The following is a 17,477-nucleotide window of genomic DNA, read 5'->3' on the forward strand; positions in this document are numbered from 1 at the left end:
GTTTTTACTACCGGATTCAATGAGATATACGAGTCCTTGCATTGGTTTGAATCACCCACACCTTTGCGATATTGGTTGCATATGCCTTTTAGCGGTTACCTAATTGCTAACAAGTTAGGTATGATTATTTATTGTTTAAGCCACAAATAATCTACGACTTGCTTTCCTCTTTGGAGAGGTCCTGAAGAGTTTCCATCTCACCAATCCATTACATTGGCACATGTAAATGACAACCATTATATGTTGGTGTCTTTGAAAGAAAATTACCAAATGCCTCTTATCATAATGTATTGGAATGGCCACATAAACCCATAAGCATGGAAAACTATGTTTTAGTCGCATTTTGAATGATACAATCAACTTAGGTCTCATAATTTTGTAAAACCCTAGATACATATCAAAAATTAAGTGCAAATGTATTTGAACTTTTTTTTACTATTCATTGCATCGAAATATTGTTTTATTATTATTGTGTGTATTTTAGTTTTTTTTATTAAATATAATTCTTTATATCAAATAATTTTATTAGATTTCTTTTTGAAGCTGCATATCTAACCTATTTTAAATTACTTCTAATTTCACATAATTTTATTAGATGCATATAATAATATATAATTATTTTCTTTTATAGTTTTAAAATATAAAAAATATATTTTATTAAATAGATTAAATAGACTAATATAAATAATATATATAATACACATTTTTTATTTTATAAATTTAAGATTGAAAAAAAATATTTTATTAAATAGATAATCAATTATTTGTATATTAATTTTTTTTTATTAATTATCAGTTTATTATTTGCTAATAAATATAAGTAAAGATGTAATCATTATAAATAAAAAAAATTATTATTTAATCATTTTAATCATTTAGAAAAAGTTATTGTTTAAGGATATTTTTAGAATCTAAAAGAGTATTGATATATTTACCCTTATAGATTTTATAAAAATAAAATTTATACAAAAAGAAAAAGAAAATAATTAACACAACACATTTTACACATTAAAAACAATCTCTTCCGAAACGAGTGTTGAAATCCTAATCCGATGTTCTTGAAACCGCTCCAAAATGTTTACCACCCTCGTAGGACAAACCAAATATATATTTATAGATATTGTTGTTTTTAATACTTAACTGCTTAATGCTAGACACATGGTAAAATATGTTATTTAGTCTCATTTAAATGATTTTTATTTGTTCTATAAAAGAATATTTTATATAAACAAATATTATTATCCATTCAGCCACTATCACTTTATCAATATATCAGTGTCGGTCGGCAAGATGACATGATTATAATAATCAGGTAGCTGTTATTTTCGTAGTGGAAAGCAATTTAATATAATGACGACACAAAATTATCACATCTCAAACAGTAACTTACAACGTTATAATAATACATGGAGAGAGAGAGAGAGAGAGAGATGTGTTGCTCCTATATTAAAATAGTTTGCTTCTCATCTATTTTATTGTTTCATCCATGATCTAAAGCCTAATACTCTATATAAATCTTTATAGATATTGTTGTTTTTAATACTTAACTGCTTAATGCTAAACACATGGTAAAATGTGTTATTTAGTCTTATTCAAATGGTTTTTATTTGTTCTATAAAAAAACACTTTATATAAACAAACATTGTTATCCATTCAGCCACTACCACTTTACCAATATATCAGTGTTGGTCAGCAAGATGACATGATTATAATAATTAGGTAACTATTATTTTCATAGTGGAAAGCAATTTAATAGAATGACGGCACAAAATTATCACATCTCAAACAGTAACTTACAACGTTATAATAATACTTGGAGAGAGAGAAAGAGAGAGAGAGAGAGAGAGAGAGAGAGAGATGTGTTGCCCCTATATTAAAATAGGTTGTTTCTCATGTATTTTATTATTTCCTCCATGATCTAAGGTCGAATACTCTATACAAATCTGTACCCCCTAAAAAAGAAGCCTAGATTCGAATATCCTATCCAAGATGAATCCCATGGATGAAGAAAAGAATTGGCAAAATCTTAACATGAGCAAAAACTTCAAGATTACATTCAAGATAAAAACCAATTTCAATGCGGACATGTCATTTCTGCAAGAAGAAGTTGTATAGCCCATAAGCACTTGGGGTCACCAAAATGCTCAAAGAAAAGAGAGATTGACCACTTGTTTACCATGGACAATGAGTTTCCAATTCATGGAACACTTGGTATGCATATTCACTCGCTTCCACGGTCACTCGCTTCTACGTAAACCAACTACAAATGAAGGGCAAATGACAATGGGTGAATATGGAGAGGGAATGTGTTTAGTATAGTTATTTAAAAAAAAGTCATATTTTTTAGAAAGTTTTTTATAAGGATTGAATTTCTTAATTTCCCTTTTTTAAAATTCAACGACCAATAATGTAATTATGCCTTACGATTAACTTTTATATTTAAAAATAGATTAAAAAATTAATTACAAAGTCAAAATAGTCTTGTATATATCTATTAAACAAAAAATTAGACAAAGTTACAAAAATGGTCCCTATGGTTTGCCAAAAGTCATAAAGTCAGTATGTGTTAATTTTTTTTGACGAACATGGTTCATATGGTTTCCAAAACTTACATGGATGACTCTTTTAATTGACGTCGTTACTGTTCATCTGTTAGTGTAAGAGTATTTTGATATTTTCAAGTAGTAGAGACTGAGTTTGTGACTATGGGTAAATCATAGGGACAATTTATGTAATTTTTCTATATTTTATATTTATGAGATTGTAACTTTTCTATCATTTTACTTTTTAAAATATTGCTTTCAACATTTAATTTTGAACTTTGAAAAATGTTACATTCACCATTCTATTTTTTAAATTTTCGTGTTTAACCTCATATTATATATAATTTGAGTCTTATTAATAATTTTCATTCTTTAACCTAATAAAACTATTTTTATGTGTTTATTTTTATATATGTGTCGGTATTATTAAAGGTGATCAACGTTTCGATTTTAATTTAGAACTTTTTTTGGTTAATTTTTTTAAAATTATATTGTTTTTTATAAACTTTTTGGTTTAAATTCAAATTTGTCTACGTTTTGACAGTTTTTTTAAGGGGTCAAATATAGTTATTTTCGTTTGTTAATTTTAAGAAATGTATTATATTTGAAAAATGTTACATTCACCACAACATCGTCTGGACTCGTAATTCATAATAAGGGTTAGACTATCATCGCATGAATACACAGCCACAACATCGCTTGGACTCGTAATTCATTACCTATCTATCATCACCTAATTATCATCACCATTATATCCTCACCTATTTCTTATCACATTATTTCATCACACACCAACTATTTCATCTACCCATGTTCTACCCAACATATTTGTAGATATAAATTACATATACAGTTTAAAACTATTTAAAAACCTGTTTAAAACATTCATTCAACATCCATCTCAAGTAAACAACAATATATAACCACATAACACGTATTTCATAGCGAATACTTCATATCTATGTGTTAGAAGAAAGTAACTACACACTCACACCAAACATATACTTAATACATTCATACAATACTTGTATTAAAATCGTGTTTATGAAAGGGACTATACACTCACTTGATCAGAAGATGATCGGACAGTACTACGGCTCTAAGAGTAGTACTTCTTCGATGAAACCGGGATCACTTCGCACACCGGGCTTCTCGCGGGCAGAGCTTCAGCTCGGAAACTCTTTTCTTCTCGGGATTTTCGGGTTTCGGGACTTGCTTCGTGTCTCGGGATGATACCAAGGATTCAGGGGGTTAAAATAGGGCTTAGAGAGGGTATCAGGGTGGGAGAGAAGAGATTGAGCAACCAAACTTGGCTGCCCCTTGAACTCTATTTATAGGGCCATTTTTTTGGATTCACGTCGTGAATCTCAAATATCCACGTCGTGAGTTCAATAGTCATAGGTGAGTCATCGCAACTTGCGTCTGTCAGGCTCCAGAAGTCATAAATACTGAGTTCATGTCGTGAACATTGTATTCACGTCGTGAACTCTGACAGTTTTGGGGTTTCGCCCCCCGAACTTCAGAAATTCATAACTTTCGCATACGAACTTCGTTTTTGATGTTCTTTATATCGACACGTAGGTAGAAAACAAGATCTACAACTTTCATTTAGACTTCATCGGCTAATTTTGACTTTATTTTTATTATATTATTTTTAGTAGGCCGGGACAGGAAAACTCCGTTATAAACTCATAACTTCTTCATCTGTCGTCCGTTTTCGTCTGTCTTTTCACCGTTGGGCTACAATTGATGAGACCTTCGATTCTCATTTAGATCGTTTCTGCTAGAAATCACTCAATCTCATATTCGAACTTCGGGCTGCATACTGCTAATGCTGAAACTTCAAAAAATCATAACTTCCTCATACAAAGTCAGATTTAGACATTCTTTTTATGCACGCTCTCGGTTTAACGTATTCTACAACTTTCATTTAGATCGCTAAGGCCAAATATCGCTCTAACGTAAATTCACTATTTACGTCGCGCTGTGTCGTGCCGGTGCTGTCGCGAAACTTCGACAGGTCATAACTTCTTTGTTATAACTCGGATTTCGGCGTTCTTTATATGTACGGAATCCTTGTAACATATACTATAACTTAGTTAAGATTAATTATTCTAAATAATTTTCCATCAAAAAGTCATTTTTGATGCTTATCGTCTCTAAATTGACTAATCCGGATCTACGGGCGTTACAGTCTCCATCAACAATTCATATAACAACGATTCACAAGTATTATTCGAAATTAATATCATTAATAAGTTTATATTAAAAAGTATCGAAATTAATATCATTAATAAGTTTATATTAAGAAGTATGATAGATAATATTTGGAATTAATATCACAGCAGCACCACGATGTAATCGATTTCTGTTCAAGAAGTTTTTTACCATGTTTTTTTTTTTTTAATTTCTAACATTTGACAGGAAAAGAAACGTTGTAAGCTAATTTATATATAATAAATGTAATATTTTGCAATTTACACCAACTTGGACTTGGAAGTGACCGGTGAAAATTACAATTGTATAAGTGATTGCTTTAAATCGGATATTAAAATTCTAATCATTATAATATTATATTCGGATATTTGGTTGTTTGAGAGGCTATGGCCGATAATTATATTCGGATATTTGGTTTGACTATAACTGATTGTGTTGTCTTGTATTAGTCAAACCAAATGTTAGATAGATAATATTATCAGTTCAGTCCAGTCCAATCCAATCCGATCCAATCCAGTTATGTTTTATTTACTCCATGTACCAAATCAGTATCTCAAGGTCCAAACAAAAACAAAAATCAAAATAATAAAATTTTCAAAAACATACATATATCACCCTCCAATTTTAACCTTTCTTTCCAGATCACAATATATTCTTTTTATTTATAACTTTATTAATAAATATGATATTAATAATACTCAAAGTCAAAACTGATATCATTTCAATCCTATTAACCCCAACACTCAAATAATGTAATTCGTGACACCTAATACACATTTTCATGTATAATTAATTAATATTTCAGAAGGGCGTAAAAGAAATTTTTTCGAAAGGTCGTAATGAGAAACATTCCGTAAAACCAAGGGTGATAAATGAAAATTTGAAATCAACTATGTGCAAAATTCGTGGGCGCCGGCGGCGCATGAAGCTGGTTTATCAATTTGGAACATGGCAAATCAGCAATAATGGCAAGGACCCTTTTATCCCCGTGTCTTCGACTTGTTTATCCCATTCTTTGAATTTGGAAACACTCGATGCTCTTATAAAACTTGAACTACATCTACCTTTAAACCTACCAATTCTCCATCAATCTATCTTTACTCTGTTCAAATGGCAACCTCATCAAACCCTCTTCCTTCTCCTCCTTATGCTTTAGAACAAATACAAGACCATAACTACCTGTACGCATCAATCGCCAACGTTTCCAACTTTGTTTCTGTGAAGCTTTCGAGTGAACGCAACTACCATATTTGGAAGACACAGATGCTTTGTCTCATGAAGAGCCACAATATGGCTGGCCTCGTTGATGACTCAGTTGTGGGTCCCAGAGCTTCAACCAATGAGATTATGGACCAATACGACACTCTTCTCAAAGGTTGGATCTTTGGTTCAGTTAGCCAAAATGTCCTTGGTGCTGTAGTTGACCTCATTTCAGCCAAAGATGTTTGGGACAAACTGAAATCCTTCTATGATACAACTCAACAAGGTATGTGCTACTTATTCTTCTAACTATTTTTTGGAGCTTTATGTATATATATAATATATCCCTGTGTTCAGATAAAACACCAACAAAACTAGAAGGAAAAATGAAAACCGAAGACATAGATCATAGGGTTGCAACAGAAGCAAAACCAAATGTGAAAGACACAATCACGATAGATGTAGAAACAAACGATAGTGACAAAGAAACCAAAACAGAAGGCTTAAGCAAGGAAGAAATCGAGGAGTTGAATAAAGCTGTTGTGAAGGGGTATTGGCATCGAGCAGAACCCATACTGAAAAAAAATAAAGATGCAGTGAGAGTGGCAATCAAGAATGACGGAAGCACAATAATTCACCTAGCGGTTGCAATAGGTGGTGATACGTATTTTGTGAAAAGATTACTTTCGTATGTAAGTGATGAAGATGTACTTGAAAAGAGAAGTTCAGATGGAAGCACAGCCCTTCATATCGCTGCAATTGTTGGGAATAGATATGCAGCGCGTCTTTTGCTTGAAAAGAATAAAGAGTTGTTACGAATTAAAGACCATAAAGGCGATGAAGCTTTGCATAAAGCTTATGAACATATGCATCTTGATACCATTGGATATTTGTTTAAAGCTATGGATGATGGTGGAAAGACCAAGTCAGCGTCTTTTCATTTAGGGGACACTGCTCACCCTGATCCTGGTGTTGAAGTAGGCGTTGACCTTCTTGTTAATGCTATTTTTGCAAAGGAATACAGTAAGTACCCAAGTCAACTCCAACCAACTTCCGTTTTTAGAGTGTAAATTAGAGTTTAGAGTGGTCATTTCTAAGTTCTAACCACGCTTTAAATTCTGTTTTACATTCTATTTCTAAAGTGTAAAATAAAGTTTAGAGTGAACCACACTCTAAATTCTGTCTTACACTCTAAAAATAGAATGTGTGGAAGATTGTATAGTTTACACTCCAAATTTAAAATGTAACTATTAATTTCTCTATTTTTAAAGTGTAAAATAGAGTTTAGAGTGGTTTAACTCCAATCTTTCTCTAAATTTTGTTTTATACTTTAAAAATAGAGTGCGTAGGAGATTGTGTAGTTTACACTCCAAATTTAGAGTGTCACTACATTTTTCTATTTATAGAGTCTAAAATAGAGTTGGGTCGAACCTTTTACTCTATTTTACACTAGAGTGTAATACCAAAAACAGAGTGGGGTTCTAGATGCTCAAAATTTTCTTTTTTCTTTTTTTTTTTTTTTTATGCTTATAGATTTAGCGTCAGAGTTGATTGAAAATTTTCCTAAATTTGCTGTGATAAATGACGGTGTACTTATGGCTATGGCTAAAACCTTTCCAAGTGGGTTGGACTATGGAGAAACACTTATCTATCCTTGTAAGTTTCTAATATGATAGAAGTGGTTTCATTTTTTATTTTACTATTATTTATTTCTGCTTTTATTTTAAGGGTGATAAGGTGATTGATTGGCATTTTTCTATTTAGCTTTGAGCAATCTTTGGCAAACAACACGTTATGCAGCTGTAATGGTTGGGTCTGCGGTTCTTGCCATCCCGATGATGATATACGAATCTATATGGGGTGATCCATCAGAAGATTTCATACTAGAAGTACTCATAATTGGTGAGCAATTTTATTTATGTTTTAAATCGAAGTGAATTTTGTTCTACTAATAATTTTTTATGCATATGCAGTTACACTAGCTATACCTACATTCTTCTATTACTCCATATACCTCCTTTTATTGATGGTCTGTTTCTTATTCCTTCTGCCCTATTTCGCCTTGTGGAAGGCTGCATCGAAACTCGGTAAAAACCACATATGGGTTCATGCATGAGATTTAATTTCTAACATAACATTTATTGTTGTTCTTTTAAGGGAAAATGACTTAAAAGCCCAATGAAGTTTTCAAACCGTTCAAAAAACCCCAATCATGTTTTATCTGTTCAAAAAAACCCAACAAACTTAACATATTTTCTAAAAAGCCCAACTAAGTTATACTTTCCTGAAAGTCAAATAAGAGAAACAGATGACGTGACTTATTACCGTATCGGAAAAATGACTTGTTAGGCCAACGAAGTTTCCAAAACGTTTAAAAAACTCCAATCATGTTTTGACTGTTCAAAAAAAATCCAACGAACTTAAACAAAACAAAATTGGGATTTTTTGAACGGTTTGAAACTTTGTTGGACTTTTTAGACAAAATTTTAAGTTCGTTGGGTTTTTTTGAACAGACAAAACATGATTGGGGTTTTTTGAATGGTTTGGAAACTTCGTTAGCCTTTTAAGTCATTTTCCCTTCTTTTAATCGATAATTTTCTATCTTGTAGTTGCACCCATAAAGCATATTGAGAAAAAGAAGAAAGAATGTGAAGAAGGAGAAAAGGTTCTAAGATTGGTGTGTGATGAAATAGACAAGTTAGAATATTCCGGAACACATCATCCCTATTACACTCGACCAATTCTTGAAGCCGCATGTCAAAATACTTATAAGGTTGTTGATGAGATTTTGTCTAGATCACCTGAAGCAATTCAATGTACAAATAAAAGTGGATATGACATCATTCAGTTAGCAGTTCTACATCGTTCAGTTGAAATCTACAACCTTATCTATGACATTGGGGAACGTAAGAATCTTTATAGAACAATTGTTGATTCTTCTATGAACAATATCTTGCATTTGGCTGGAAAGTTGGCTCCTTCACATGAACTCAATCGTAGAACAGGTGCAGCATTACAACTACAACGAGAACTTCAATGGCAAGAGGTAAATAATTCATAAAATCATAATGTAAATTTTTTTTGTATAATAGTATAAACAAGTGAACCTAATATTTCAGGAGGTGAAGAAACTTGTGTTTCCTACATACATCACTCAAGAGAACATTTTTAGAGAGACACCAGATATGGTGTTCACAAGGGAACACGAAAACTTGTTGAAAGAAGGAGAAAAGTGGATGAAAACCACAGCAGAATCATGCAGCATCACTGCAGCACTAATCACCACAATTGTATTTGCAGCAGCAATTACAGTACCCGGTGGGACCCATCAGGAAACAGGGACTCCTTTGTTTAGAAGTGATATCGCGTTCACTATTTTTGCTATATCAGATGCAATCTCACTGTTTACATCTAGTACAGCGTTACTAGTGTTCTTATCGATCCTAACTGCACGTTTTTCTGAAAAAGATTTTTTAGTCAGTCTTCCGAGGCGATTGGTTATTGGTCTTTGTGCTTTATTGCTCTCGACAACTGCTATGATGGTAGCCTTCAGTGCAACATTGTTTCTTGTCTTTTGTGATAACAAACCATGGATGCTTGCTCCAATATGCGCATTAGCTTTGATCCCGATTTCATCTTTTGTTACTCTACAATTCCCCCTCATTGTAGATTTATTTTGGTCGACCCATGTGCGCATCTTTGGCATGAAAAAGAAAAGTGGATTCAAAGGGTTTGATCCGGACAACAATTTTAAGATTGAATTTTGGTGAGTGGAATTAGTGTATTCTAATAAGATCCTTGGCTTTTAAGGATAATGTAAATTTAAATATTTAATTTGTATCGATTGTATTTGATTACATTTTTTTGGAAAGATTGTTGCAATGGGATAAGTCTTTACACCAAACATTTCCCAACAATCAACTTTTGCTTCAACGGAGACAACGGTGCATCTTTGGTTCGATGTTTTTTTTAATGTTAGAAATCACTTGAAGTTGTTTACAACATTAACCCACATTAAAATATACACTATTTTTGCTTCCCATCAAACTCATCAAGGAAATAATCTTTCAGATAACCCTACATTTTCAGCCTTTATCTAAAATGTCACTACGAACTATCTTTTACAAAAAAAAGAAACCACTATTAATTTGATTGTTTTTTACTTAAACCATTATTTACCTACTAAAATATGTTAGCGTTTAAAGATGTTTTGTTTTGGAAACTTTTGGCTCATTTTGGAATGATATTTTTTACTACTCTTTTTTACTTAACTAGACTTATAACCTGTTAATTGACTTAAGTAAGTAGAAAATGATTTAAATGAAAAGCTACACCCTTGCATACTTCATATAGACCTAAGATATAAAATAAAACTGCATCCTTCCCAATTATATCTCTTTCTTAAAAGCTTGTGGTGAATAATCATTATTGAGTAATGACTCGTTATTAAACAAGAAAATGAACAATCAACAAACCCACTGAGCTGTGGCTTAAAAAGCTACTACAACTGCAATAAAACAAAATCTTCCATATATATATTTATCTTGATCTTGATCTTTTCTTCACTTTGTTCTATTGATAACTCTGTGTGTCAATTCTATAAGGGCCCGCCTAGATCTTTGAACGTCCTTGTCATCATTTTCAGGCAATGAATCAATTGCAGCAGATGCCAGGCTGGCATGCTTTGCTGCCAGTTCTCTTGTTCTTTGTATTCCATGACTTTTTCCAAGATACTCCAGAGCCTGTATTCGTATACGTATTCGTATTAGTATTAGTATTAGTATTATACAAAAATCAATTAAAAGTAGTGAAAGAAGCTTACAAGATTCACGTTTTCAGGGTCATCCAAGCCCCTGTCGACAACTGTACGTAGTTCGGGAAACTCCTCCATTGCATATAATATTGGAGCTGTCACAATTCCCTAGAAAATAAACAAAATTATCAGAATGTAACCTCAAACACAATCTACAAAAAGTAACACAATTAAGAAATTTAAAATCATTACATGGTGAATGTCAGATAATGCACCCTTCCCTAGAGATGATGATGTGCCAGTGAAATCAAGTACATCATCAATTAATTGGAATGCCAAACCCTGCAAACAACCAAAAAAAACAAAGATAAGTCAGAGTTACTGTGTACCATGTATTGTGTATTGTGTATTGCAACTCTTTACTAAAACAAAGATAAGTTAAGAGTTACTACGTGCTGAAACAATGCTAAGTCTGAGTTACTACGTGATATGTATTGTAACTGTGTACCAAAACAAAGCTAAGTCAGAGTTACTGTGTAATGAAACCATGCTAAGTCTGAGTAACTATGTACTAAAACAAAGATAAGTCAGGAGTTACTGTGTGATGTGTGTTGTGTACTGAAAAAATGTTAAGTCTGCGTTAGTGTGTTACTGTGTACCATGTCTGTCTGAGTTACTGTGTATTGTGTACTGTGTCTGAGTTACTAAAACAAAGATAAGTCTGAGTTACTGTGTACTGAAACAAAGCTAAGTCTGAGTTACTGTGTACCGAAACCATGTTAAGTCTGAGTAACTGTACTAAAACAAAGATAAGTCACGAGTTATTGTGTGATGTGTGTTGTGTACTGAAACAGTGTTAAGTTTGCGTTACTCTGTACCGTGTCTGAGTTACTATGTATTGTGTAGCGTGTCTGAGTTATTGAAACAAAGATAAGCCTCAGTTACTGTGTACCGAAACAAAGCTAAGTCTGAGTTACTGTGTAATGAAACCATGCTAAGTTTGAGTAACTGTGTACTAAAACAAAGATAAGTCACGAGTTACTGTGTGATGTGTGTTGTGTACTGAAACAATGTTAAGTCACGTTTCTGAGTTACCGAAACAAAGATAAGTCTCAGTTAGTCACTGTGTACCGAAACAAAGCTAAGTCTCAATTACTGTGTAATGAAACCATGCTAAGTTTGAGTAACTATGTACTAAAACAAAGATAAGTCACGAGTTATTGTGTGATGTGTGTTGTGTACCGTGTCTGAGTTACTGTGTATTGTGTACCGTGTCTGAGTTACCGAAACAAAGATAAGTCTCAATTACTGTGTACCGAAACAAAGCTAAGTCTGAGTTACTGTGTAATGAAACCATGCTAAGTTTGAGTAACTGTGTACTAAAACAAAGATAAGTCACGAGTTACTGTGTGATGTGTGTTGTGTACTGAAACAATGTTAAGTCACGTTTCTGAGTTACCGAAACAAAGATAAGTCTCAGTTAGTCACTGTGTACCAAAACAAAGCTAAGTCTCAATTACTGTGTACCGAAACAAAGCTAAGTCTGAGTTACTGTGTAATGAAACCATGCTAAGTTTGAGTAACTATGTACTAAAACAAAGATAAGTCACGAGTTATTGTGTGATGTGTGTTGTGTACCGTGTCTGAGTTACTGTGTATTGTGTACCGTGTCTGAGTTACTGAAACAAAGATAAGTCTCAGTTACTGTGTACCGAAACAAAGCTAAGTCTCAGTTACTGTGTACCGAAACAAAGCTAAGTCTGAGTTACAGTGCAATGAAACCATGTTAAGTCTGAGTGAGTAACTGTGTACTAAAGCAAAGATAAGTCACGAATTATTGTGTGATGTGTGTTGTGTACTGAAACAATGTTAAGTCTGCATTAGTGCGTTACTGTGTACCGTGTCCGAGTTACTGTATATTGTGTACCGTGTCGAAACAAAGATAAGTCTCAGTTACTGTGTACCGAAACAAAGCTAAGTCTGAGTTACCGTGTAATGAAACCATGCTAAGTTTGAGTAACTGTGTACTAAAACAAAGATAAGTCACGAGATATTGTGTGATGTGTGTTGTGTACTGAAACAATGTTAAGTCCGAGTTACTGTGTATTGTGTACGGTGTCCGAGTTACTGTGTATTGTGTACGGTGTCCGAGTTACTGTGTACCGAAACAAAGCTAAGTCTCAGTTACTGTGTACCGAAACAAAGCTAAGTCTGAGTTACCGTGTAATGAAACCATGCTAAGTTTGAGTAACTATGTACTAAAACAAAGATAAGTCACGAGTTACTGTGTGATGTGTGTTGTGTACCGAAACAAAGCTAAGTATGAGTTACTGTGTAATGAAACCATGCTAAGTCTGAGTTACTGTGTAATGAAACCATGCTAAGTTTGAGTCACTATGTACTAAAACAAAGATAAGTCACGAGTTACTGTGTGATGTGTGTTGTGTACCGAAACAAAGCTAAGTATGAGTTACTGTGTAATGAAACCATGCTAAGTCTGAGTTACTGTGTAATGAAACCATGCTAAGTTTGAGTCACTATGTACTAAAACAAAGATAAGTCACGAGTTACTGTGTGATGTGTGTTGTGTACCGAAACAAAGCTAAGTATGAGTTACTGTGTAATGAAACCATGCTAAGTTTGAGTAACTGTGTACTAAAACAAAGATAAGTCACGAGATATTGTGTGATGTGTGTTGTGTACTGAAACAATGTTAAGTCCGAGTTACTGTGTATTGTGTACGGTGTCCGAGTTACTGTGTATTGTGTACGGTGTCCGAGTTACTGTGTACCGAAACAAAGCTAAGTCTCAGTTACTGTGTACCGAAACAAAGCTAAGTCTGAGTTACCGTGTAATGAAACCATGCTAAGTTTGAGTAACTATGTACTAAAACAAAGATAAGTCACGAGTTACTGTGTGATGTGTGTTGTGTACCGAAACAAAGCTAAGTATGAGTTACTGTGTAATGAAACCATGCTAAGTCTGAGTTACTGTGTAATGAAACCATGCTAAGTTTGAGTCACTATGTATTAAAACAAAGATAAGTCACGAGTTACTGTGTGATGTGTGTTGTGTACCGAAACAATGCAGAGTCACGTGTCTTAGTTACTGAAACAAAGATAAGTCTTAGTTACTGTGTAATGAAACCATGCTAAGTCTGAGTAACTGTGTACTAAAACAAAGATAAGTCACGAATTACTGTGTGATGTGTTGTGTACTGAAACAATGTTAAGTCTGTGTTAGTGCGTTACTGTGTACCGTGTCTGAGTTACTGTGTATGTATCGTGTCTGAGTTACTGAAACAAAGATAAGTCTCAGTTATTGTGTATCAAAACAAAGCTAAGTCTGAGTTACTGTGTAATGAAACCATGCTAAGTCTGAGTAATTGTGTACTAAAACAAAGATAAGTCAGTTACTGTGTGATGTGTGTTGTGTAATGTGTACGTGCTAAGTCTGCGTTAGTGTGTTACTATGTATTGTGTATGAGTTATTGTGTATTGTGTACCGAAACAAAGATAAGTCTGAGTTACCGTGAATTGAAACAAAGATAAGTCTAAGTTACTATGTGCCGACACAATGATAACTCTGAGTTACTATGTATTTTATACTGTGTACTGAAACAAAGATAAGTCTGAGTCACTGTGTAATGTGTACCGAAACAACGCTAAGTCTTCGTTACTGTGTACCATGTACCGAAACAAAGATACATTTGAGTTATTGTGTGCCATGTACTGAAACAATGCTAAGTCTGTGCGTTACTGTGTACTGTGTACCGAAACAAAGATAAGTTTGAGTTACTGTGTACTGAAACAAAGATAAGTCTGAGACTCTGAGTTACCGAGTACGATACTTACAAGATTTTTTCCGTATTCATATGCCAGCATGGCAACCTCAGTAGTTTGGCCGGTAAGAAGTGCAATGGATTTGCAGCTGTTTGAAATTAAAGATGCAGTCTTGTAATACGTCTTCTGCAAATAGTAATCCATGCTGCAACAAAAAAAGAATATTGCAAGAGAATTTGTTAATGAGTCACAAGAAGCTTTGTAGGGGTATTTTCGAAAGAAACGAAACAAAAGTAGGTTGCTATAAATATAATACCTACTACGCTGCTCTGCTGACGTGCTCATTTGCATTGTTTCACCTGTCACAAGATGCTCCACAGCTGTTGCTATTAGTGATACAACCTGTACAATTTTTTTTTTAAAAAGAAGTAGAATATATTGAGAGGTTATTAAAAATTTAAAAATAAAAATAAAAATAAAGATATTAATGGAGTGGAATAGTGGATTATGGATACCTCTGTGTTTTTTAAAGAGGCGAGGGTTATACAAGCTCTAGAAAGCAAGAAATCTCCAGCCAATACTGCAAGCTGCATCAAGTGTTTCATTAGTCAAATATACGAGTGTTTCATATTTACTAATTTGCCCTTGTTTATTATTATTTTTTTTCTGTAAAAGATATAACACCTTATTTCCCATTACAAAGTTAAGAGATCCAATCCCACGTCTTGTATCAGCATCATCCAATACATCATCATGAAGGAGACTAGCAACCTGAGATAAATAAAAAATATATATATTTTCTTTCTAATAAAATACAATTGTAAAAAAGAAATATTAAAACCAATATTCAAAAAAAAAACCTACATGAATCATCTCTGTGATTTCAGCAATCGATTGTTGTCTCAACCTCAACTCGGTTGAAAACATATCCACAACCCCTTCTGATGCTGGTTTAGAAATTTGAACATTTAAAGCTGTTGCCATTAATAAAATAACCTGAAGAAAAAAAATTCAATATTTTACAACAATAACATGATAATATGATATCAATAATCAAAGAAATAAAAATGAACTTACAGTGGGTCGAAACCTCTTCCCTTCAACTCCCATTTTAAAGAAGTACTCAGCTGCTGAAGCAAGCTTTGGCACCTGTATAATTCGGTTAATTACAAATATACCCTTTGAGGAAATAATGTTGAAAGAAAGTAGTTATTAAAGATATACCTCAGCAACCACCATTGATCGCAGCCTATTAGCTACAATTGATAGTTCATCAGCAACTAGAGAAAAAGGATCCACTTGATCCTGAATAAAAAGAAAAAGATAAATAAACAAGGGCAAATTAGTAAATATGAAGATCTTGCATTCACTTACCTCAACTGAAGATCTATCATATTGGGGTTGAGGTCCACCAGAACTAAAGGGGCGTGAAATCCAGGGGTAGATTACTCTGCAACCCAAAACCTACTAATTACCCAAAACAATAACAAGATTTACATAAAAACCATGAGATAAGAACTAGAAGCACCAAAATAAGATATAGTTAGGGATCTTTATACTCTTTTAGAAATCTTTTACATGTTGGTGTGATAAATTGAATATGATAAAAACGTAATCGCCTTAGAAAAACTTGAGCTACAAGTTATCTCAAGCTTACTAACTTCCAAATTCCAAAAAAAATGATCTTTGTCCCACGAAAATTGGAAAGCTTGAGTTGTGGAATTGTTCCGAATATGGCCAATAGCTGAATTCCCTTGCGTAAAAGCAAAGTAAAGGAACCTTGATACCTAAATCAATACAATACCATAGAAACATTTCGTATTTTGGAATTTTGATGCGAGGAAGGAGGAATAATGTTTACAAATCGATATCATTTTCTCAAAATTGAACAGGTCAATGGTCATGGAACTTTTTCGATCGAGGGAGAAAAAGCTAAGATTGAAGAGTGATTTGCAAATTTACAACAGTTTCACAACGATAGCTACCAATTCGTTATGGTTTCAAAAATAGGAAAAGCGAACGTTCGTGAAAGGGTTTACCTTTTCAGAGGGCTCCATGGGAGACTTGAAGGGACTGGAGTGAGACAATTGGTGATGCGGAGAAGAGTTGTGCAACCATCGACAACGGTTGTAACAGCTCGTTATTCTCGACATACGAGAAATTCCTCTATAAATGTTCATCTTCCCAAATCTCGAAGTTTAGTAAACAGCGGCGGAGATCAGTGAGATGGAAAGAAATATATGGAAAGCTTGGAGGAGGAGGCGGAAATGGTGGAGGCGGTGGCGGTGGAGAAGGAAAGAGGAAGATTGGAGGGGTTTTGGGGGATTAGTTAAAAAATCAACCGACCTTACTGATTCAGGAGTGTGACACGACGGCGATGGTGAACCACGTGCATAACCCTAACTAGACAAATCCTCCATCGCTAAATTTTCATCAAGGTAACCAACCATTCTAAACCACCTCGTAAACACCCAAAACTAGCAATTCAACTTGTTTCCTTAAGAATAGATTGATTTACATCAAGTTTTAGCCTATTAAATCAATAAAATCCAATAAGGTAAGGTCAATAACTGAAATGACAAAAAAAAAAAAAAAAAAAAAAAAAAAAAAAAAATCACACTATATCAATAAGTTTTATAGAGTTTATAAAGAAATGATTGTGTCGGAGACCATTATATTCGCGAAAGGAAACGAATGGTATGCGTATCGAGTAGTGACCGAATATTCTTGAGTACATACCATCTTGAAATTTTTGTTAAATGTGAGTATATAATTGAAGACTTAAAATGAGAGTTGGAGCATTTGAGGATTCTAGGGAAAATAACATTGTAGTTGTATACACTTTTAGGAATTTGTCTAAATAGTCACTAAAGTCTTTTTGGCTTTATGGGTATGAGGTCGGAAGCGATCTGTTTTTAGTCAACAAACCTTATTTTAGTCGGTTTAAGTGGTCACATCAACAAATCTAACCACAACAGTTGT

The 17,477-nt window shown here is 33.5% G+C and overlaps 2 protein-coding genes across 4 annotated transcripts; one reads left to right on the forward strand and one right to left on the reverse strand.

Annotated features, from left to right (window-relative positions):
• The first annotated feature begins 5,714 nt into the window (after positions 1-5,714).
• LOC145061255 (uncharacterized) lies at positions 5,715-9,831 on the forward strand. Of its 2 annotated transcripts, XM_079008683.1 has the most exons (7): positions 5,716-6,246; positions 6,318-6,983; positions 7,494-7,616; positions 7,725-7,862; positions 7,934-8,047; positions 8,570-9,006; positions 9,080-9,831. In XM_079008683.1, the coding sequence occupies exons 1-7, from the start codon at positions 5,871-5,873 to the stop codon at positions 9,728-9,730; spliced, it is 2,505 nt and encodes an 834-aa protein (XP_078864809.1). In that variant the 5' UTR covers positions 5,716-5,870; the 3' UTR covers positions 9,731-9,831. The 2 variants fall into 2 exon arrangements, with proteins under 2 accessions (XP_078864810.1, XP_078864809.1); XM_079008684.1 differs by lacking the exon at positions 7,934-8,047 and having other exon boundaries at positions 5,715-6,246.
• A 492-nt stretch (positions 9,832-10,323) lies between these two features.
• GPS1 (geranyl diphosphate synthase 1) lies at positions 10,324-16,960 on the reverse strand. Of its 2 annotated transcripts, XM_079008686.1 has the most exons (12): positions 16,535-16,954; positions 15,870-15,959; positions 15,720-15,800; positions 15,573-15,644; positions 15,360-15,491; positions 15,180-15,266; positions 15,011-15,082; positions 14,812-14,897; positions 14,568-14,700; positions 10,966-11,055; positions 10,783-10,881; positions 10,324-10,702 (listed from the first exon to the last, which is right to left on the reverse strand). In XM_079008686.1, the coding sequence occupies exons 1-12, from the start codon at positions 16,673-16,675 to the stop codon at positions 10,523-10,525; spliced, it is 1,263 nt and encodes a 420-aa protein (XP_078864812.1). In that variant the 5' UTR covers positions 16,676-16,954; the 3' UTR covers positions 10,324-10,522. The 2 variants fall into 2 exon arrangements, with proteins under 2 accessions (XP_078864812.1, XP_078864811.1); XM_079008685.1 differs by having other exon boundaries at positions 14,568-14,897; positions 16,535-16,960.
• Positions 16,961-17,477: the final 517 nt, after the last annotated feature.

This window comes from Lactuca serriola, chromosome 7, assembly GCF_051521515.1.
Source record: "Lactuca serriola cultivar US96UC23 chromosome 7, Lser_US96UC23_V15, whole genome shotgun sequence".
NCBI lineage: Eukaryota > Viridiplantae > Streptophyta > Magnoliopsida > Asterales > Asteraceae > Lactuca > Lactuca serriola.

What these genes read in the sequence shown, in the direction of transcription:
- GPS1 (XM_079008685.1), bottom strand. Translation starts at nt 16,675, where the DNA reads ATGAACATTTATAGAGGAATTTCTCGTATGTCGAGAATAACGAGCTGT. An exon ending in CCTCTTTAAAAAACACAGAG is followed by an intron (nt 14,898 to 15,010) that starts GTATCCATAATC and finishes AAAATTGTACAG; the next exon opens with GTTGTATCACTAATAGCAAC. An exon ending in CATTATCTGACATTCACCAT is followed by an intron (nt 10,882 to 10,965) that starts GTAATGATTTTA and finishes TTTATTTTCTAG; the next exon opens with GGAATTGTGACAGCTCCAAT.
- LOC145061255 (XM_079008683.1), top strand. Translation starts at nt 5,871, where the DNA reads ATGGCAACCTCATCAAACCCTCTTCCTTCTCCTCCTTATGCTTTAGAA. An exon ending in TATTTTTGCAAAGGAATACA is followed by an intron (nt 6,984 to 7,493) that starts GTAAGTACCCAA and finishes TTATGCTTATAG; the next exon opens with ATTTAGCGTCAGAGTTGATT. An exon ending in ACTAGAAGTACTCATAATTG is followed by an intron (nt 7,863 to 7,933) that starts GTGAGCAATTTT and finishes ATGCATATGCAG; the next exon opens with TTACACTAGCTATACCTACA.